General features: G+C 39.3%; 2 protein-coding genes across 3 annotated transcripts; both read right to left on the bottom strand.

The window, feature by feature from the left end:
- Positions 1-222: 222 nt before the first annotated feature.
- Positions 223-5,641, bottom strand: tnni1a (troponin I type 1a (skeletal, slow)). Its single transcript, XM_062052118.1, has 6 exons — positions 5,621-5,641; positions 4,607-4,648; positions 4,351-4,482; positions 4,019-4,108; positions 942-1,118; positions 223-524 (listed from the first exon to the last, which is right to left on the bottom strand). The coding sequence occupies exons 2-6, from the start codon at positions 4,613-4,615 to the stop codon at positions 420-422; spliced, it is 513 nt and encodes a 170-aa protein (XP_061908102.1). The 5' UTR covers positions 4,616-4,648; positions 5,621-5,641; the 3' UTR covers positions 223-419.
- A 5,721-nt stretch (positions 5,642-11,362) lies between these two features.
- phlda3 (pleckstrin homology-like domain, family A, member 3) lies at positions 11,363-16,967 on the bottom strand. Of its 2 annotated transcripts, none has more exons than XM_062052121.1 (2): positions 16,411-16,967; positions 11,363-11,858 (listed from the first exon to the last, which is right to left on the bottom strand). In XM_062052121.1, the coding sequence occupies exon 1, from the start codon at positions 16,826-16,828 to the stop codon at positions 16,415-16,417; it is 414 nt and encodes a 137-aa protein (XP_061908105.1). In that variant the 5' UTR covers positions 16,829-16,967; the 3' UTR covers positions 11,363-11,858; positions 16,411-16,414. The 2 variants fall into 2 exon arrangements, with proteins under 2 accessions (XP_061908105.1, XP_061908103.1); XM_062052119.1 differs by having other exon boundaries at positions 16,389-16,964.
- Between the last annotated feature and the right edge of the window lie 6,025 nt (positions 16,968-22,992).

A 22,992-nucleotide genomic window follows, 5' to 3' on the forward strand; every position in this document is an offset into this window, starting at 1 on the left:
TTAGTATCTCTTCAAAAAGTGTTTCAAGAGAAAATAAATTCATATTAAATTAGATTAATTATGAATTACAATGTTATTATTTTGTTCTCATTCCACAGTTTGAAAATCAATGTATCGACATACTTTAGCAGGGTTGTGATGGCGGTAACATCATCAACTTTAAAAGAGATTGGAGCTTTGTTGTTTCAAAGTAACACACAAAACATCACAAATAATCTCTTTATTCGAATGAACATTTTATTACTGATCAGAGGTGTGAGGTTTGGGAGAAATACAATTTCAATGGCAATAACAAAGCCTATGGACATAGTCATGTTCATTTTACAGTAAAGAGAGGGAGTACTGTAGACACCATCTCGTATTTGCTGAGGATGTTGGGAAAACCGATTAAGGTGCAGGGGTTAACGCAGGTACTGGGTTTACTGGGCGGAACCCATGGCAGCGTCAAACATCTTCTTTCTTCCCTCCATTCCTGACATGGCTTCAACATTTTTCCTCCAGTCACTGTCCTCTATTGGTCTCTTCTGCAGGAAAAAAAGATGTGCTTTAGATTATTCTTTGTTGAGATAAGAATGTGGGTTAATTTCTAAAAGAACTTGCTGTCTATGTTTGCATGCATGGAAACACATTTAAAACTGTAGTATCTCTCTCTCTCTCTCTCTCTCTCTCTCTCTCTCTCTCTCTCTCTCTCTCTCTCTCTCTCTCTCTCTCTCTCTCTAAGCACCAGGATTTCCTTCTGAGTACAATGAGATCATTGTCTTGTATTCTGTGCACACAATGACACCGTATCCCAACTACACCTTTCTCACACACATTAGCAAACTTTCCACATGTTCTTTGGCAACGGCATCACACGTGAGTCCTGAGATAACGTCATGCTTGTCTTGCATTGGAACTCATTTGGGTGGAAGTATGGGTTTTGTTTTGAACGGAGCACACACCTTCTCAGTGTCCTCTTTCTTGACAGACTTGAGATTGGCTCGGAGGTCCATGGAGACTTTGTGCTTTGAGCCGAGCAGCGAGCGGAGGATGGTGTCAGCAGACACACGAACGCGGCGCAGTGTAGGCCTCTTGAATTTCCCCCTCAGGTCTAACACCTTGATACTCAGGTCTTTAATCTGGGCCAGGGAACAGGAGTTGAGCGGTAATGCATTATCTGATAAATATAACAGACTGTGGTAACTCAGTTTTCATTAGTAATCTGTTCTGAAAGGTCACACAAAAACCAAAGCCGTTTTAACATCACTTTTACTTTTGCTTTTGTTGGCAAAGACGATGATGGGGAGGCATGTGCACACCTACGTTGGGCCAAATTTAGACAAAATTAAACAAATGAATACATATTTGAATAATGACTCAAATTTGTCTTTAACAAATTTTTTAATAATAATAATTTCATGAATTAAGGTAATAAAATACAAAACCCAAAACCAGTGAAGTTGGCACATTGTGTAAATGGTAAATAAAAACAGAATGCAATGATTTTCAAATCCCTTTCAACTTATATTCAATTGAATAGACTGCAAATATTTAATGTTCGAACTGAAAAGCGTATTTTTATTTTTTTGCAAATAATCATTAACTTAGAATTTAATGGCAGCAACACATTTCAAAAAAGTTGGCACAGGGGCATTTTTACCACTGTGTTACATGGCCTTTCCTTTTAACAACACTCAGTAAACGTTTGGGAACTGAGGAGACACATTTTTGAAGCTTTTCAGGTGGAATTATTTCCAATTCTTGCTTGATGTACAGCTTAAGTTGTTCAACAGTCCGGGGTCTCCATTGTGGTATTTTAAGCTTCATATTGCGCCACACATTTTCAATGGGAGACAGATCTTGACTACAGGCAGGCCAGTCTAGTACCCACACTATTTTAGTATGAAGCCACGCTGTTGTAACACGTGGCTTGGCATTGTCTTGCTGAAATAAGCAGGGGCACCCATGAAAACGTTGCTTGGATGGCAACATATGTTGCTCCAAAACCTGTATGTACCTTTCAGCAAAAACGGTGCCTTCACAGATGTGTAAGTTACCCATGTCTTGGGCACTAATACACCCCCATAACATCACAGATGCTGGCTTTTCAACTTTGCGCCTATAATAATCTGGATGGTTCTTTTCCTCTTTGTTCAGGAGGACACAACATCCACAGTTTCCAAAAACAATTTGAAATGTGGACTAGTAAGACCACAGAACACTTTTCCTACTTTACATCAGTCCATCTTAGATGAGTTCGGGCCTAGTGAAGCCGGCGACGTTTCTGGGTGTTGTTGATGAATGGCTTTCGCTCTGCATAGTAGAGTTTTAACTTGCACTTACAGATGTAACGACCAACTGTAGTTTTCTGAAGTATTCCTGGGCCCATGTGGTGATATCCTTAACACACTGATGTCGCTTTTTGATGCAGTACCGCCTGAGAGATCGAAGGTCCGTAATATCATCGCTTACGTGCAGTGATTTCTCCAGATTCTCTGAACCTTTTGATGACAGTGGTTCTCTGATGGTGAAATCCCTAAATTCCTTGCAATAGCTCGTTGAGAGATGTTGTTCTTAAACTGTTCGACAATTTGCTCACGCATTTGTTCACAAAGTGGTGACCCTCACCCCATCCTTGTTTGTGAATGACTGAGCATTTCATGAAAGATGATTTTATACCCAATCATGGCACACACCTATTCCCAATTAGCCTGTTCACCTGTGGGATGTTCCAAATAAGTGTTTGATGAGCATTCCTCAACTTTTCCAGTCTTTTTTGCCACTTGTGCCAGCTTTTTTGAAACATGTTGCAGGCATCAAATTCCAAATTAGCTAATATTTGCAAAAAATAATAAAGTTTTCCCGTTCGAACGTTAAGTATATTGTCTTTGCAGTCTATTCAATTGAATATAAGTTGAAAAGGATTTGCAAATCATTGTATTCTGTTTTTATTTACGATTTACACAAAGTCGACTTCTCTGGTTTTGGGTTTTGTAATGTTCCATTAAATAAATGAATGGCACATTTAATACCATATTTATTTAATTCCAAATATAATTAATTAATGTTACTTTTTAGGAATTATCCATCCGTCCATCCATCCATTTCCTACCGCTTGTCCGTCTCGGGGTTTCGGGGGTGATTGTTCAAAGATTTATTTATTTCATTTAGTCACATTTGGCCCTCAAAACACACCCACCTAGTACTGGAAATCTTTGAATTTAATAGTGTTTTTCACCTTTATTAAAGTGCTGTCACCCACAACTTTCTTTGGCCCAATCTCTGAAGTCGATTCAGTGGAATGATAAACAAACAACTAATTTGTTTTGCGTAGTGATGTCCGATAATGGCTTTTTTGCCGATATCCGATATTCCGATATTGTCCAACTCGGGTAGCGGGGGGTGTATATTGTAGCGTCCCGGAAGAGTTAGTGCTGCAAGGGGTTCTGGGTATTTGTTCTGTTGTGTTTATGTTGTGTTACGGTGCGGATGTACTCCCGAAATGTGTTTGTCATTCTTGTTTGGTGTGAGTTCACAGTGTGGCACATATTTGTAACAGTGTTAAAGTTGTTTATACGGCCACCCTCAGTGTGACCGGTATGGCTGTTGATCAAGTATGCTTTGCATTCACTTGTGTGTGTGAAAAGCTGCAAATGTTATGTAATTGGGCCGGGGCATAAAGGCAGTGACTTTAGGGTTTATTGGCACTCTGTACTTCTCCCTACGTCCATGTACGGCTTGTACGCCGTTTTAAAAAGTCATAAATTTTTCTTTTTGAAACCGATACCGATCATTTTAAAACCGATACCAATAATTTCCGATATTACATTTTAAAGCATTTATCGGCCGATATTATCGGACATCCCTAGTTACGCGCAATGATTGGTTGTACAATAACCAAGACGGTATACAACTACCGGGAGAAAATTCTCAAAAAATGTGAATCATATGAAAAGTGGGGCCTACAAAAAAAACAAAGTATCGCTATTCTCAATATAATTGTGTTAATGTAGCAATATGAAAAGGGAGTAAGTTGTACCTCACGTGTGTTGAGCGTCACTTTGGCCTCAGTGTCATATCGCTCCTCATCTACTACATCAATTTTGGCATGGAGCTCTCTGCACAGATCCTACATGTACAAAACAATTAAATACATGATTATTATATACATATGATGCATGTCTTAGGGGCTATCTGTGGTAACATAGTACAAAACTGACAAAAACAGCATGCCTGCATTGGGATAAAGGAGGCCTTCAGTCTGCCAACAATAGTCTTTAGTAGAATAATGGGACTTTTTTTTTTTTTACAGTTTCTTGTGGTTTTCAATTTCAGGGAGGCCAGTGGAAGGAAGACTTATGCACACTCTACCTGTAACTGAGCCATGCTCATGTGACTGGTGTTGAGGGGAGGAGCTCTCTCTGCCAGGTACGTCTCTTTCTCAGCCTCTTTGTTTAGGATCTCTTGCTCAAGTTCCTCCTTGGCCTTTGCCACCATCAGACTCTGCAAAATGGCAACACCCTGACTCACACAGCAAACTCTCTGCTGCCACTCTGTGGCCAAATGTATGAACTCCATAATTCTTTGTACAGAATACTTTTAACGTTTGACCATGCATGTTGCCAACCTTGAGCATGAGCTTCCTTGAAGCTGATATCTTTGGTTTTCTCTAAATAAAGAATCATATCATAATGCCACTGTTATTGCGGAACATGCACACAGTATATAATGTTTTTGTGTTGTGATCGTAGAAATCAGATCTTACCTCTGGCCTGCAAGGATCAGACAGCCATGGTTAAGAGGAGAAAACATGTATTAATATCCAAGCAGTTAAAGCTGTGAAAATTACAGTTAAGTGCAAAATGATTTATAGGTATATTGTTATTCGGTCAATAGCGAAAAAGACTTTAAGCCGTGTCAAGCTATATTTATCAAACAACATTCACACATCCAAATGATTAATATCATGTCTTAATACAGGCATTTTTTATTTTCTGAATGCAATGACAATGATAATCTAATTACACTAATAATGGATTGGATTTAAATCATACTTTTCTGGTTAATTGTAATGGAGGTTTTAGTTCAGAAGAGAAATATTGTGTTCATTCAAAGTTGTCCAAACAAACAACAACAACAACAACAAAACGTTTACATTTTGACTATTTTTAGTTATTATTTCGGACATAACTTATTTTGTTGTTTCCAGTAAGAGAGGTTAACTATTTATTACTATAAGTCGCAACTAAAAACCTCCAATTTTCTCAAAAGCTGACAAAGCGCCTTATAATCCGGTGCGCCTTACATATGGACCAATATTGAGCCACAACAGGTCTCGCAACTACGGGATGCATTACGTAACCCCAGCTTCTACTGTAGCGTCTATTCTATGCGCCTTATAATGCGGTGCGCCTTATAATGCGGTGCGCCTTATATATGAACAACGTTTTAAAATAGGCCATTCATTGAAGGTGCGCCTTATAATCCGGTGCGCCATATAGTGCATAATATACGGTAGATATAAATCACTTTTGGCTTAACTATATTAGTGAAAAAAATGAATATTTGTGAGTGTGTGTGCAGTCTGTGTATGTGTGTGTTTGAGACTAGTCTATAATAGGATCAGATCCTCATCACTCACACATTCTCAGGCATCCTGGTGATGGGATCGCTCCCTGGTGGAAAGACAGAAGAGATTAGATGCTCACTAAACAGTTGTCCGTGTTTGTACATCAGCAGTTTGTGCACATCATCATATTTCCATACATCGCTATGAGCGCACTCAAAATGCATCCGTCAACAATGAATTTGTGCCAATTATGCCCGTGGTTAACATTCTCTCAGCACTTTCCTGAAATCGAAAATTTCTTAGTCGTAAAAATGTATTTCTTTCAAGAAAAATCCCTCGGTATAAGTATCACATTCCTACCTGCAGTCCATCACACATAGATAGATGTGTGTAGATGACTTAGTTGTGTGGTCAAGTGAGTTTCATCCAAATGTGACAACGGTCATGACTTGAGTGTATGTTTGTTTTTCTTCACCCCCCTTTATCCTCTGTCAAATTGTCACATAATTAACACAACTCCTACTCTGTCTCACAATATTTCAGTTCTCCATCCCTGTCTCACATCACCGTGGTAAGTAACAACCCTCCATGCACTCCAGGCCTCCCGCAGTGTGATGATCTGTTCTGGTGGATTAGGAAGATTCCAAACTGATAGCCACCCCTTATCTCTCTCCCCTGTTCTTGTCTTTCTCCATAGTATTATCTTGCACATTGGAATTTGAATGGCCTGTCTCCCCAAATAGACCTTGGCATATCTGATAAACAGCTGTGGAGGGCGATTTGGCCACGATGGAGGCCAGCCTGGTGAAGGGATTTATTGTCAGTAACTCATACTGATGCTGGAAAAACCTCTTGGAGCGGAGTCAATTATGCAATGAGCAACAACAAACATCCAAAAGTTCAAAGGCTAAATCAAATCAGCCTGCACATTTTGCGCTGATTGGTTGTATTTCAGTGATTTTGGTAGTAAATATGGAAGAGCATCTTTCTGGTTAACTTACACTAGTAATCAAAAACTTTTTAAAACACTTCATTAAACACACTAAATTGACCAAAGTGTGTGAATGTGAGTGTGAATGTTGTCTGTCTATCTGTGTTGGCCCTGCAATGAGGTGGCGACTTGTCCAGGGTGTACCCCGCCTTCCGCCCAAATGCAGCTGAGATAAGCTCCAGCACCCCCCGCAACCCCAAAAAGGGACAAGCAGTAGAAAATGGATGCATGGATGGCTGTTCATTGTGACATATGGAAGATTCAACCAGCAAGCGTAATAAAAACACACAAAGAAAAGTTCTTACCAGTGATAGAAGCAAGGAAGGAGGAGATGTGACAGCAGCACAGTGAATGAAAACAAGAGATGAGCGCAATGATTTGGTGCCCCTCTATATAACCGCACCTCCCATTATCTCACTTCTCTCTTCCTCTTTTGTTAGTGGAGGCTATTATTGGTGCCCCCCTCCATTTCTCTCACTGTCTAATCCCCTATCGCCCCACTAGTGTCCCACAAATCCATCACAAACTAAGGACTAAGGATTTTGGCTCCAGGACAACCTACAGGGATGCTGGCAGCTCATGTGTAAGAGATTGTCAATTATGATGGAATTTAAACAAATAGACCTTGGGTAAAAATGTTAAAATACTATACATGGTGACATGGTTGATTGGTTGGAGTAAAGTCAGTCCTCAATTCAGTGGCATGTATCCATGCTTGAAGGTACAGTAGTACCTCAACTTACACATGTAATTGGTTCTGTGCCCCAGCTCTTAAAGTCTTCCATTGAAATGAAATACATTTGATTTAATTGGTGCTTTCCCCCCTGAAAAAGAGCGCAATTTTAACATGTAAACAAACTTTTAGAGTCGAAATATTGTTTAAAAACCTTACAATGCCATTTACTACCATTAACTACACTATTTTAATGTAATCATTTAATATTATTCTTTAGAATTTACCGTAATGTTGTCAAGTCCGCATCCGCTTAATATCCGCCTTTTATATGCGACTTGTTTCCAGAGATATGGTGATTGTTTCTGGCAACTCTGTCTCTGTGTAGGACAGTGTTTTTCAACCACTGTGCCGCGCTAGTGTGCCGTGAGATACAGTCTGGTGTACTGTGGGAGATGATCTAATTCCACCTAATTGGGTTGAAAATATTTTTGCAAACCAGTAATTATAGTCTGCAAATGATGTGTTGTTGTTGAGTGTCGGTGCTGTCTAGAGATCGGCAGAGTAACCGGGTAATACTCTTCCATATCAGTAGATGGCAGCCGGTAGCTAATTGCTTTGTAGAAGTCGGGAACAGCGGGAGGCAGTGTGCAGGTAAAAAGGTGTATAATACTTAAACCAAAAATAAACAAAATGTGACTGCCCCTAAGAAAAGGCATTGACGCTTAGGGAAGGCTATGCAGAACAAAAGTAAAACTGAACTGGCTACAAAGTAAACAAAAACAGAATGCTGGACGACAGCAAAGACTTACTGTGGAGCAAAGACGGCGTCCACAATGTACATCCGAACATGACATGACAATCAACAATGTCCCCACAAAGAAGCATTAAAAACAACTGAAATAGTCTTGATTGCTAAAACAAAGTGCAAACCTCGTTTTCATATGAGTTGGGAAATTGTGTTAGATGTAAATATAAACGGAATACAATGATTTGCAAATCCTTTTCAACCCATATTCAATTGTATGCACTACAAAGACAAGATATTTTATGTTCAAACTCATAAACTTTTTTTTTTTTTTGTAAATAATAATTAACTTAGAATTTCATGGCTGCAACACGTGCCAAAGTAGTTGGGAAAGGGCATGTTCACCACTGTGTTACATGGCCTTTCCTTTTAACAACACTCATTAAATGTTTGGGAACTGAGGAGACATATTTTTTAAGCTTCTCAGGTGGAATTCTTTCCCATTCTTGCTTGATGTACAGCTTAAGTTGTTCAACAGATGGGGGTCTCCGTTGTGGTATTTTAGGCTTCATAATGCGCCACACATTTTCAATGGGAGACAGGTCTGGACTACAGGCAGGCCAGTCTAGTACCCACACTCTTTTACTATGAAGCCATGTTGATGTAACACGTGGCTTGGCATTGTCTTGCTGAAATAAGCAGGGGCGTCCATGGTAACATTGCTTGGATGGCAACATATGTTGCTCCAAAACCTGTATGTACCTTTCAGCATTAATGGCGCCTTCACAGATGTGTAAGTTACCCATGTCTTGGGCACTAATACACCCCCATACCATCACAGATGCTGGCTTTTCAACTTTGCGCCTATAACAATCCGGATGGTTCTTTTCCTCTTTGGTCCGGAGGACACGACGTCCACAGTCTCCAAAAACAATTTGAAATGTGGACTCGTCAGACCACAGAACACTTTTCCACTTTGTATCAGTCCATCTTAGATGAGCTCAGGCCCAGCGAAGCCGACGGCGTTTCTGGGTGTTGTTGATAAACGGTTTTCGCCTTGCATAGGAGAGTATTAACTTGCACTTACAGATGTAGCGACCAACTGTAGTTACTGACAGTGGGTTTATGAAGTGTTCCTGAGCCCATGTGGTGATATCCTTTACACACCGATGTCGCTTGTTGATGCAGTACAGTCTGAGGGATCGAAGGTCACGGGCTTAGCTGCTTACGTGCAGTGATTTCTCCAGATTCTCTGAACCCTTTGATGATATTACGGACCGTAGATGGTGAAATCCCTAAATTCCTTGCAATAGCTGGTTGAGAAAGGTTTTTCTTAAACTGTTCAACAATTTGCTCACGCATTTGTTGACAAAGTGGTGATCCTCCCCCCATCCTTGTTTGTGATTGACTGAGCATTTCATGGAATCTACTTCTATACCCAATCATGGCACCCACCAGTTCCCAATTTGCCTGTTCACCTGTAGGATGTTCCAAATAAGTGTTTGATGAGCATTCCTCAACTTTATCAGTATGTATTGCCACCTTTCCCAACTTCTTTGTCACGTGTTGCTGGCATCAAATTCTAAAGTTAATGATTATTTGAACAAAAACATTTTTTTATCAGTTTGAACATCAAATATGTTGTCTTTGTAGCATATTCAACTGGATATGGGTTGAAAATGATTTGCAAATTATTGTATTCCGTTTATATTTACATCTAACACAATTTCCCAACTCACATGGAAATGGGGTTTGTAGATGCAGCACATATAGTTCAAAGGAAGACATGAAACTGCTACAGGAAAATACCAAAAAAAGACAAAAAGCCACCAAAATAGGAGCGCAAGACAAGAACTAAAACACTACACACAGGAAAACACCAAAAAACTAAAAATAAGTCACGGTGTGATGTGACAGGTCGTGTCAGTACACCTACTTTGAGACAAGAGCTATATTGAAGCATGCTTGGTTATGGTTTAAAGTCATATCCAACAATTGCGACAACGACTTTTTACTGTCAACCAAGTTTCGTTTTTTAATGATTTCTACTGGTGGTGTGCCTCTGGAGTTTTTCAATGCAAAAAATGTGCCTTGGCTCAAAAAAGGTTGAAAAACACTTGTGTAGGACTTATGAAATCACCGTTTATGATGCAGAGACGTATTTGAGAGACGGACCGGAGAAGTTAATTGACAAGCAATAAGCCCTTTTCCCACCAAAAGTTCCTGGTACCTTTGGTATACAAGTTATTATGTAACTCTAGTCTCAAAGCCCTCAAAAAAAGAGAATAATTAGAATGTTACGAGGGAATGTTGAAACATTTAATGATATACTATTATTACTATGCAGTAGTCAAAGGTTTCCTTATGCGATTATATGACTGGTGTTGTGTAGCGAGAGATAACCGCTTTGCTTAATTTCAACTCTGCTGTGTTAGTTTAGCATACATGATAAGTAATGGCTGAAGAATATCAACATGATCCACACATCCTACAATTTCCACAGTGTAACATGATTGCACCACATGAGGGACACACATTTGCCTGCTGAATGTCTTTCAATGGTTTTAGTGACGGTGTGATCCCTTGTAAGGTGGTCCTTGTAAGGTCCACTCCTTAAGACTCCATGGACATTCTGTGGCAGAAGACCAGTGGTGACGATTACATTGCTTAAAAAAGGCAACAAGTGACGCACCGACAAAAATAAACCATGTCATATAACCTTGGACCTATAGCATCTGGAATCAGATATCATTCAAAATGTGTTTGAAGTAGTTCCTGACCGAGGCCAGATCCTAGGTAGTCCTGTTGCTTTATGGGAACTAAAAATACAACACACACACACACACTGCTGTAAATTTACCAGTAGGGAGGCACGCCTCGAGTGATTTGACATCCGCACAACAGGAAATAATGTGGTTCAAAAACATTTAGCCACCAATTAAGGCCAAGCACACAGTCTTTTAATTTAGTCTGCTTTTAAAAATGTTCACACTTCTCAACAGAAGTCCCTCTAAGAGCTCCTGTTTATCCTCCACTCACTACCTGCATGGATCCATCACTGGGTGTCTCCCTCGCATGCTGGCTCGCGAGGTGTGGTAATAACTTGGGGGTTTTCCCACAGTAATGAAAGAGGCCCCCCTCCCTGCCCAGTGAACACACAGACTGTTATATTCGTGATACACAAAACATCCTCCAATGAACAACATCTGCCAGCTTGCTAACGAGAGTCGCCTGACGGTTAAGACTCATGTGTGCCAGCCTTCAGCGATTCTCATTAGTCCTGCAAACAAAAGGTGCCCTGAATGCAGCGTGCATGCTCACACACACAAAAGTGCAAAAAGACAACCTCTGTTTCACGGCGGCACAAAAACCGCTGGAGAAAAAAACGTTGGCTCTGAGAAATTGGACCGCATGAATAATTTTATTGAAGTATTTTAAACTGTACAACATTGGGAATACACGATAAATGTGAGCAAAATAGTTATACTTCATGTTAGCTTTAAAAAAAACAAAAAAAAACATGCAGGTGTGTTCAGTCTTTTGCGGTAAGTTTTAAAAAATCAGTCAAACAGCATTTTCCCCGATCAAAAGCAAAGACTTAAGACATAAAGTGACTTGTTTTGGTAATGTTAGAAAAGGGAGGGGAAATAATATCCTAGAGTATAGAAGATGCTTGTGAAATATCAAAAGGCACAAAGGGTGAAAAAAGTAGATTTGTTTGATAAAGGGCTTATTTTCCTTTACAATATCCACATAGTTGGAAATAACATCTCACAACTTCAGAAGAGACATGAGCCAGATGTACTCTTGCCATCATGAAAAGTTAATGTAGGAGCTCAACCAGAATGTCTTCATCATCATCTCTTCTTGGATGCTTCATTTCCAGGGAGTAGAAAAGCTGAACAGAAAGAAAACCGACAAATTACTATCAATTTCAATATCACATGTTAAGAGGAGCTACATGACACTGTTGCCGCGGCGACTAAGTTAATTTGGGAACACTCGTGGGTTCATTTAAGGAAGTGTCACAGCAGATTCCTGGGCTGTGAGCTCATAGTTCAGACTTAAATGCTCACGTCATAGACGTGTGAGATTTCTCAGAGAAGTCAGAGTAAATAATAGAGAGCAACTGCAGTATTTGCACATTTTAGTCTACGTAGCTTGGTTTCTCCATTGTTATTATTAGGTTATGTTTACTATTAAGGGGTTAAATATGAAAGTGCAGATATGGTTGCGGTTTAGATAAAAATACAAACAGGCTAAAGTGAAGTAATACTCCACACAATACAAATACAAAAGTCGCATCCTCTGAAGTGATGTGTTTAAAAATACTTGGCTCGCCAGGAGAGGAGAGGCTGGCTCGTTATTCTAGAGGCTCACATTGCAACTTAATAACGGCTTTGAGTGTTTTGCTTCATGTGCTGGGAAGACTGTGACGCCAGGCTCCTGACAGTGAGAGACCACATTTTAAATAACTACCTTTGTTTTTTTAGTCACCTCATCCTAAAGCATGTGGGCATTATTGTTATTGCTGCAATTGTGTTTGAAATGATAGGCACCCATGAAGCAAGTATTTGCTTCAAACACTTAAGTCTCCCTGAAATGTGTTATGGTATTTTTCTTTGTGATGTTTTGTCTCCAGTTCCTCTCACTGACCCTAAATAATACCTCAACTGGTACTCAACCTTAATTGGTTCTGTGACGGAGCTCTCAACTCAAAACACATGTATCTCAAATCAATATCTCCTATTGAAACTGATAGAAATCAATTAAACAAATGTCACAATCGTAACATGTAACATGCTTCTTTAAAAGAAAAACAAACCTTTAGACAATAAATGTATGAAAAACAATACAATAGAATTACAGTAGATTCATGAAGTAATGTGATCAACATTTTCCTTAGACTTCTACAGTATTTCCTGCGAACTGCTTCTCTGTCAAACTCACCAACAACAGCTTCTCCATATTTTCATGAGTAAATGTCCGCTGTTCGATATTATTTGAACTTTCCTGGCTGCTGCCTGACTCATTCTGCTTCAGTATGGTGCAGTGCTGTGCTTATTCTGTTTCGCCATTTTGGGATGAAACACGTTAGTCATGTTTTTGCCTTTTTTTTTCGTTTTATTCAATGAATATTATCTACTTCTTCTCAGCACTGTCCTTCACACTCACTTGTGTTCCTTTACCATGCATGGAAAAACAAATTTACGTCGATCTATAGCTAATAAACCAATGCTCGCAAGTAAGACAATTGCTTTGGTCGGACTTTATAAAGTTCACTTTTATACACCAATTAATGGCGGGAATGCTTGCAACTCAAATTGTTGCATGTAACTTAAAGCATAACAATTGGCCGAGGGGCAGCTATTATCTCAAAACAATCCTAAAGTGGCTGTTGCAACATTAACACAGATGCCTAGAGGGCACTAACTTTCCAATGTATTTTAACATTATATCCTGCCCTCTTATGGCTTCTACACTTAACGACGTAACCATGTGCGTACGTAACACGTGCACGCGCATGATGGTAGCTTTGAGGTTAAACGATTGCATTCACATGATGAAATAAATAGGTGCAATATTCTTGTGTTCAGACGTTAAGACACGTCACACCAGGAAGCTACGAAGGCTGAAGTGTCCGCCGAAACTGTCAGCAGATAAGAAACATCTCTTACACCAAAAAACTATGAACACACATCATAACAACAACATGACTGCAAATGGTATGTTCCTTCTCTTGGACTGTTTTTGTATGTGTACACGCGCTCCCTGCGCTTACGTGTGAAAGAGACAGGGTGAGCCGTAAACACCAATCTTTTTTGTCGGGCCGGCAACATTTTTTATTACCGCTACATAAACTTAGTAATTGTGAAAAATAGACAGTTTCAAAACAAATATGTTCTGTTAAACTGCACTAATGGTAACATAAGCTAGCCGGTAATGTATTTGTTATTATTCTTTGCTTTGAAAAATGTTACTGTGAGGAAGTTGCAAACAGCCTCTTTAAAGTGGAACTGCGCTTTTTGGGGTGATTTTCCCCTATCGTTCACAATAATTATGAAAGATATGATGACGGATGGATTCTTTTAATAATGCATTCTAACTTGTAAAAAACCCGTAAATAAAAGTCAGCGTACAATGGAGCCAAAGGGAGGTCGTCTATTCTGCCCATAAAACTCAAATAACCAAAAGTGCCAACAATACTCCATTTACATTTTGGGACTTGAATTTTAACCAAGTATTAGTGATATTGTTATTATAAGCGCTAACGCAGACAGACTATTTATAGCGGCACCGTGATCACTGGCTTGTGTGCCTATGTTGACATTATCGAGAGGTGAGCTGCTTCCTTGCCTCGGTGCTCATGAAAGTTAATTCCAGATCATAAATATTGCCTCTCACCTTGATAGTAGAAGGATGAGGAGGTAATCTGACAAGTTGGTTCACTTTGACAGTCAATTTAGAAACGCAAATGACGAGAAAGACACAAAATGACGCTTGGTTCCACCCCCTTTTTCCTCGCAAATATTATGAGTCATTCTTCATCTAAATGGCAATATATGAACATCCCATCAGCCGGCATCCCAGTGACAGCAGACATTGTCCAGTAAATGATGTTTTATTAGGTTTGTTGGCTCTCATGAAGTCTGCAGTCAATCGTACTCAGTGATGTGGTCGAAGGAAAAAGTGAACGATTTACAAATAATGCTCAAGTATTATAAATGTAACTATTACTACATTGCATATATACTTACAGCATGTATATGAAACCTTCATGGAAGCATAGGTGCCGATCTACATTTCTGCCAGTGGGTGTGTATTAAAAAAAAAAAATAGACGTTCAGCGAAGTTACTTTCCTATATGATTTGTGGATTTATTATTTTGTAAAATGGACCAAACTCACCACAAAATTAACCACACTAAGATTGATTTTTCAAAAATCATTTTAAACATTGAAAGTTGCCATCAATCCCACGTGAGTGCTCGGCATTGTCCGTGGGTGCTCGGCCCCGAAGCACCCGCGGGATCGGCGCCTATGGATGGAAGTGTCGGGATCATTTTTAAGCGCTTGTTACTGTGTTTTTCGGACTATAAGTCGCTCTGGAGTATACGTCGCACTAAAGACAATAAAGAAGGAAAAAAACATATATATGTCGCGCTGGAGAATAAGTCGCATTTTTGGGGGAAATTTATTTGATAAAATCCAACACCAAGCATAGACATTTGAAAGGCAATTTAAAAAAAATAAAGATGAGTGAACAACAGGCTGAATAAGTGTACGCCGTATGACGCATAAATAACCAACTGAGAACGTGCCTGGTATGTTAACGCAACACATCATGGCAAGAGTCATTCAAGTAACTATAACATATAGAACATGCTATACGTTTACCAAACAATCTGTCACTCCTGATCGCTAAATAGGATGAAATCTTCCTCCCCGGTGTCGCCTCTGGTATGTCCTTTCTTTCTGCTGCTCGATTGCCGTTCTCTGCTGCATATTTCACTACGTCTAGCTTGTAATCTGCAGTATACGATTTCCTTTTCGGTGCCATTTTAGTTCAGTCCTTCTCAGTTTTTATAAGTTACCGCCAATGTTGATGTGATCCATTTTAATAGCTATGGCAGTAGCATATAGCAGTTAGCATTTCATGACCCACAATGCACTTCTGCCATGACCCTCCCCCGCCAAATTCTTATTGGTTGACGTGTGAGTGACGATTGCTGCCATTTGCTTCGTCTCTTATGCGAATGAGAGAAATCATATTATTTGATATTTTACGGTAATGTGTTAATAATTTCACACATAAATCGCAACCACGGCCAAATTATGAAAAAAAACTGCGATTCATAATCCGAAAAATACGGTCGCTCAATTGTAAGATGACTTTTGATCGCATTTATTTATGTTAGAATGCAGAAAACAAGAAAGACATACGTGTTCTTGTCTTACAGAAGGATTGTGAATGATAGGCAAAATTCCAAAAAAGTGAAGTTCCCCTTTAAGTTCAGGTGCCAAACATCATCCATCCATTGGCTACCGCTTGTCCCTTTCGGGATCGCGGGGGGGGGGGGGGGGGGGGGGTGTGCTGGAGCTTATCTCAGCTGCATTCGGGCAGATGGTGGGGTACACCCTGGACAAGTCGCCACCTCATCGCAGGGCCAACACAGATAGACAGACAACATTCACACACTAGGGCCAATTTATTTATATAGCCCTTAATCACAAGTGTCTCAAAGGGCTGCACAAGCGGGATCCTCGTTGTGGCGTAAGATGCATTTATTTATTTATTATAATTATTATTATTGATGCTGCACTGATATACATATAGACTAATAGTTTACCCCTCAGCTCAGAATACTTAATCAGAGTTACCAAAATACTAGGTGATTGAGTACAATAGTGATACCACAATTACACACCTCACGGTCTTCATGTTCTCACCCCGTCATAGCTCCTCATCATCCCCGGTGCTACCCAGGTGCGCCGTAGAGAGCAGCCTCTTCCTCCCGGTCTGCACCGCCTGCAGGTTCTTAAAACGGACCAGAGCCAAGGCGATCTCTGCGTTCCACGCCGTACCGTCCTGCGGACAGCGGAAGTCGATCTCCTCCCCGGTGGCCATGACCACAGTAAAGTACACCAAGCCCCGCTTGTACTCCACGCAGTCCACCGTCACCATGCCTTCGAACGGCAGCTCTTTGGCTCTGGAGCCCCAAGCCGCGCACGGAGCATCGGCGGGGCCTCCTTTGCATCTCTGCAGCCGCAGACCTTCCTCCGTCAACACGCAGCGTTTCTTCTTCCACAGCTGGAGGAGGCCGCCGCTGCGCTTCTCCAGCAGCCCGTCCCTCGACACGAGAGACATGGGGACGCGCCACCGTGTGGGACAGCTCGGAGAGACGAAGTCACATCCGCGTCATGTGGCCATTGATTGATCACATCCACATCGCGTCTGCCGCCTGGATATGTTGGAACATGCCTGTGGACCGCCACGCTTGGCCCCGCCCCCTTCAGTGTGTGTGTGTGTGTGCGTGTGTGTGTGTGTGTGTGTGTGTGTGTGTGTGTGTGTGTGTGTGTGTGTGTGTGTGTGTGTGTGTGTGTGTGTGTGTGTGTGTGTGTGTGTGTGTGTGTGTGTGTGTGTGTGTGTGTGTGTGCGTGTGTGTGTGTGTGTGTGTGCGCGCCTCCGCCCACCAGGTTCATTGCACCTGTTCCAAACCAAATGTACCACACAGACACGCCCTCATTCGTCAAATCCCACAGAGTTGTACTTTCAAAGTGTCCATTGATGTCACTCGGTGCGTGGGTGCCAGACCGGAACTAACCTAAGGCACAAACAATGTACCAACAAATCAAGTCAAGCACGTTTAGGGAAACTTTATTTATAATCCAAATAGTTTCAGTATATGTCCATTATTGTACTATATATGTCCATTATTGTACCAAAACGTTGAAAGAGCCATATTGGACCAAAAAAACAACAAAACCAAAAAATCGGTCTGTAGCCGCAAACAATTAAATGTTATGATTAGGCATGATGTTTGATAAGAAATCATCGAGTTCGAGCCTAATATCGAATCGTCTTATTGAATCCTCTTATCGAACCGATTCCTTATCGATTCTCTTATCGAATCCAGATAGGTTGTTGTATATGGAAAAAAACACAATATTTGGTTTAACAAAAGCTCACTTTTATTTTATAAGAAAAAAATATATAATAAATAAATAAATATTGACTGTTACTCCCCTAAAAAAAAAAAAAAAAAAATATTGACTGTTGTTACCCAAAGTATATTAAGTGGGATTTTTCAGAAAAACAAATATATACAGTAACACAAAAACAACCTGTCTCTGTGATCACTATAGGTGTATAAATAATAATATAGTGTTAAATAATATCAGTCCCTTGGGCACAAAACTGAAAATAATACAGCTCTCCAAAAAGTGCACTTCTGCTGCTATTGGAACATACTAACTACACACACTGGCAGACAGCTAACAAACAATCCAAGACATCTAATAAAGTTCCAAAGCAGATTAATCCATTTAGGCTCTTTATTGTTGTTGATCTTGCTTTGTCTTTTCCTATCTTTACTTTTGTCTTGCACTGGACTGTTATTTATTTTATTTTTTTTAAACTGAAATACACACAATGACAAATGTATAAGCTATGTGATTCAATTAACATACTCCAATTTAATACACAATATGTAAATATTAGCTTCACACAAATATACAGTACTATCATCAAACAAATACTTCTGAGTGTTTAAACTATTTTGATGGTGGAAATACACGACTGGCAGCCATTTTAAGTCCTCAAATCAGCCATTGAAACATCTTAGTTTTAAATTTAACCACTTTCCACCTTAATATTGAGTTAAATAAACAAGTTAAACAGTTTACTTACAGACTTATCTTTTCCAAGGCTTGTAAGAGCTAACACAACTTGTCTACTTCTCAATTGTCTCATGAACTGAACTGACTCGCCAACCCGGACGTGGCCAGACTAATGATGCGTAGTATTTTCTTATTGCCACAAGGTGTCAGTAAGAGTCTACAATCAAATGGGCATAACATTGCCCATTTGGGATTCGTTCCCAGAAATTCTAATAAAGAACCAACTCTTTTTCTTTACTATAGTGGTCTCAAAAAGGGATTCGAGTCCGAGGACTCGTTTTTTTTCTTATCGAACAACCGGGAAAACCGGTTTCGAGCTTCATCCCTAGTTATAATGAAGGCAACACATGATTTAAGTGTCTATATTAGCTATATTAGCCTACTATCAAAGACTGACGCAAATCTTTGTTGACAGAGATGCTGTATTTAAATTTTTATTCTACACATTTTTACAACATTGGAAATCTACGGAGCCCCTAAAGCAGGGGTGGGCAATTAATTTTTACCGGGGGCCGCATGAGCAACCCGAGCACTGCTGGAGGGCCACATCGACAATATTTCAATTACATTTTGCTCAATATTATTTTTGATATGTACCGTAAGATAATTAATAATAATAATAATAATAATAATAATAATAATAATAATAATAATTAATAATAATAGTAATACTTCAACATAGTGTGTGTAACAGCATTCCATGACTAATATACATAAATTAACATTAATAATAAATAACAGTAAAATAAGCACACGTATGACTGAGGAGTCATAGTGTAACTTTGTGTGGTGTTTGAGTTGTCCGACTTTTTGTATGGCCATAAACGCACCAGTGGTTTAGTGGTATGCGTGTTGGTGACAGATGACAAGTTGGTTTTGGCCTGGTTTGTACGGCAGAAAATGACTAGTTTTTCGAGATAGAATTGTTTTACTCATGTTTTTGGTGTGATTATGTCCGAATATAAACAGTTTTGCTCAATAAAGTGATCGATATAATTCCTGTCCTCGAAGCATCTCGATAGACGTTACAATAATTGAACGGTGTTCAATTGAACGGTATTGACGAACACCGTTAGGGCCGCTTGTTGTCACTGTCACTCAAAGTTGCATTGCAAAATTACATAGAATAAATATGTTTATTTTGTTTAGAATTCAGATGGGATTTGATTTGGTGCGCGGCATATATTTGCTGCGCGCAGCGGACGCTTGAGCAGTGCGCAATTGCGCAGGCACGCACCTTAGAGGGAACGTTGCTTGGCAGTCCATGTCTTGTTGAAAACACGCCATTCTTCATCAACTTTTCTCTTTTTAGTGTCTCGGGTGTAAACCGTGCATCACTTGTCGCTGCATGTGCACCTTCACTCGCAGGTTACACACGGACACACGCCCATAAATAATACTTTTCAAAATAAAAGCAGCACAGTTGTATTGCGCGCATGACATAGATGTTTTTTCAACTTTATTTTGTAATTTGTGATTGCAGCTGTTCACATTCACTCACAATCACGCACACGCATACGTCCACACGAAAGTAATACAAATAACGATTTTCAAAACAAAAGCAGCACCGTTGTATTGCACACTCGACATAGATACTTTTTTAAATGTATTTTGTAATTTATAATTGGCCTCACGCGGGCCTGACAGGGATGCACAAAGGGCCGGATGTGGCCTGCGGGCCGCAGAATGCCCAGGTCTGGTCTGAGAGGAAACAACAAATTATATTTGCCTAAATTTAGATCAACTTTAAAATCAATGTGCATTTCAGTGCGTGGAGTCACTCTGTGGAACAACTTAGGGGACGAGTTAAAAACCTGTTCTAACATGATTCAATTCAAAAGACTGTTTAAAAAAGAAGTACAGAAGACTTACGAGGAGGAAAGAGAGTGATGCCCTCAGCACAGAGCGATGGGAGAGAGGTGTATGGTCAGAGAGTGTTTGGGCCTGTGTGTGTGTGTAAGTGTATGTGTGTGTGTTTTGTCTCGTCTTGTCTTGTCTCATAGTAACAGTGGTACTATTGTATTGTTAGTGTACAGGAGCTTTTCTTGTTTTTGTTTGTATAGTATTGTTCTTGTATTATATTCTTTATGTTAAATGTGGAATGAGTGAGAGGGGTTGGGATATTATAAGCATCTGCTTCATCCAACCCCTTTTCAAGCCTTGCATAAATGTCTCTGCCAAAATGTAAAAAAAAAAAAAAAATGTGTGTTGTTGTAATGTGCAGGTTTGAAATAAATACTTCAATTAATTAAAATTAATTAATTTGCCTGAGTAGCTGGACAGGACAAAAAAAAACAAATGTGTTAAAAAATTGCTACATGAAACAAAAAAGGGTAGCATTAAATAAGCTCTATTTCTTTATCTACCCTTTCGGACATGTTATAATGAATCATAAAGTAATTGTATGCATGTTTGAAATAAACTAACACCATAACCATACCACAATGTTCTAGTTATATTCTAGACATTAATCATTCCATAATCCATACTATTCATTTTCATTGTGCTTGTAACCCTAATTTCAGCTGCCCCAATGTGTGTTTAGCTGTGCGCCTACATTCAAATTAGAATGTATTCCCCATCAATCATCCACTTTCTAACCTGTATGCAAATAGGAAAAGGTGATTAAATGTTAAATCAATAAACTACTGTATTCAAATTTTTGCATTGACTCGGCAGTAATTATTTCTCACTTTGATCCAAAAAGCCTCAAAAAGCCTTACGCTCTCCCTCTGAATGTCAAAGCTGCTACATCCCTTGAGGCTTTTAAATTGTCTTTAAAAGCACACTTATTTGCGCTGACTTTTAACACACGCTGAGTTGGACATATGTATGGACATGTTTATGTTTTATTGATACTTTTTATTTTTTACTTTTTGTATGCACATTCCTTTTTTTATTCTATTGGTAGTCTTTTTGAGGTTTATGTGTAGTACTTGTTAAGTTTTGTACCATGTTATTGATTGTTTTTTTAGCTGTGTATATACACTACCGTTCAAAAGTTTGGGGTCACATTGAAATGTCCTTATTTTTGAAGGAAAAGCACTGTACTTTTCAATGAAGATAACTTTAAACTAGTATTAACTTTAAAGAAATACACTCTATGCATTGCTAATGTGGTAAATGACTATTCTAGCTGCAAATGTCTGGTTTTTGGTGCAATATCTACATAGGTGTATAGAGGCCCATTTCCAGCAACTATCACTCCAGTGTTCTAATGGTGAAGTGAAGTGAAGTGAATTACATTTATAGAGCGCTTTTTCTCAAGTGACTCAAAGCGCTTTACATTGTGAAACCCAATATCTAAGTTACATTTAAACCAGTGTGGGTGGCACTGGGAGCAGGTGGGTAAAGTGTCTTTCCCAAGGACACAACGGCAGTGACTAGGATGGCGGAAGCGGGGATCGAACCTGCAACCCTCAAGTTGCTGGCACGGCCGCTCTACCAACCGAGCTATACCGCCCTGGTACAATGTGTTTGCTCATTGGCTCAGAAGGCTAATTGATGATTAGAAAACCCTTGTGCAATCATGTTCACACATCTGAAAACAGTTTAGCTCGTTACAGAAGCTACAAAATTGACCTTCCTTTGAGCAGATTGAGTTTCTGGAGCATCACATTTGTGGGGTCAATTAAACGCTCAAAATGGCCAGAAAAAGAGAACTTTCATCTGAAACTCGACAGTCTATTCTTGTTCTTAGAAATGAAGGCTATTGCACAAAATTGTTTGGGTGACCTTTTGAACGGTAGTATATATATATATATATATATATATATATATATATATATATATATATATATATATATATATATATATATATATATATATATATATATATATATATATATATATATATATATATATATATATATATATATAATGTTCTGTACTTAGTTATTGTGATGATTTTTGTTCTTATTTTTTAACTTTTTACCTTTCTATAGTCTCTATGGCACTTTGGGGCAGTAGTGGCTGTTTTAAAATTGTGCTATATAAATAAATAAACATTGACCTTTACTTCAATATTACTTTATTTTATTAATTTCTGAAAGAAAAGTGTTCATACTTAACATAAAAAACACATTAACACTTTTAATTTCAGCTTGGTAAAGAAAGACAGCCTTTTCTGTCCACAGATGCTCAGATGATTAACTCAGGTTTAAGGTTTAGACTCAGAGTTTGTTGAGCCCCCTACCTGAAATACCTCCTAGGCTTGAAGCAGTCAGGCCAAATCCTTATTTTTTCAAAGCATTTTATTGTCAGTTTTCTTAATACAAACATATACACATATAATAAAGTAAATAAATAAAATCTGAAAATAAAAATAATGAATGAAGAAGTTTTTTACACAGATAGGTGGCGACTTGTCCAGGGTGTACCCCGCCTTCCGCCCGATTGTAGCTGAGATAGGCTCCAGCACCCCCCGCAACCCCGAAGGGAATAAGCGGTAGAAAATGGATGGATGGATGGAGGTCAAATCCATATTAAATATGATTTGAGAGTAGCAGTGCTAGCGAATGAGCTAAAAGCCATAAGCTATCATCATTGTCCAGTGCAGCTCTTTGAGTGTCAGGGGGTGAGGTTTGTACAAATGTTTGTCACACAGCCTATAATTGGTTACAGTAATTACGT

Source organism: Entelurus aequoreus, linkage group LG07, assembly GCF_033978785.1.
Source record: "Entelurus aequoreus isolate RoL-2023_Sb linkage group LG07, RoL_Eaeq_v1.1, whole genome shotgun sequence".
NCBI classification, from domain to species: domain Eukaryota; kingdom Metazoa; phylum Chordata; class Actinopteri; order Syngnathiformes; family Syngnathidae; genus Entelurus; species Entelurus aequoreus.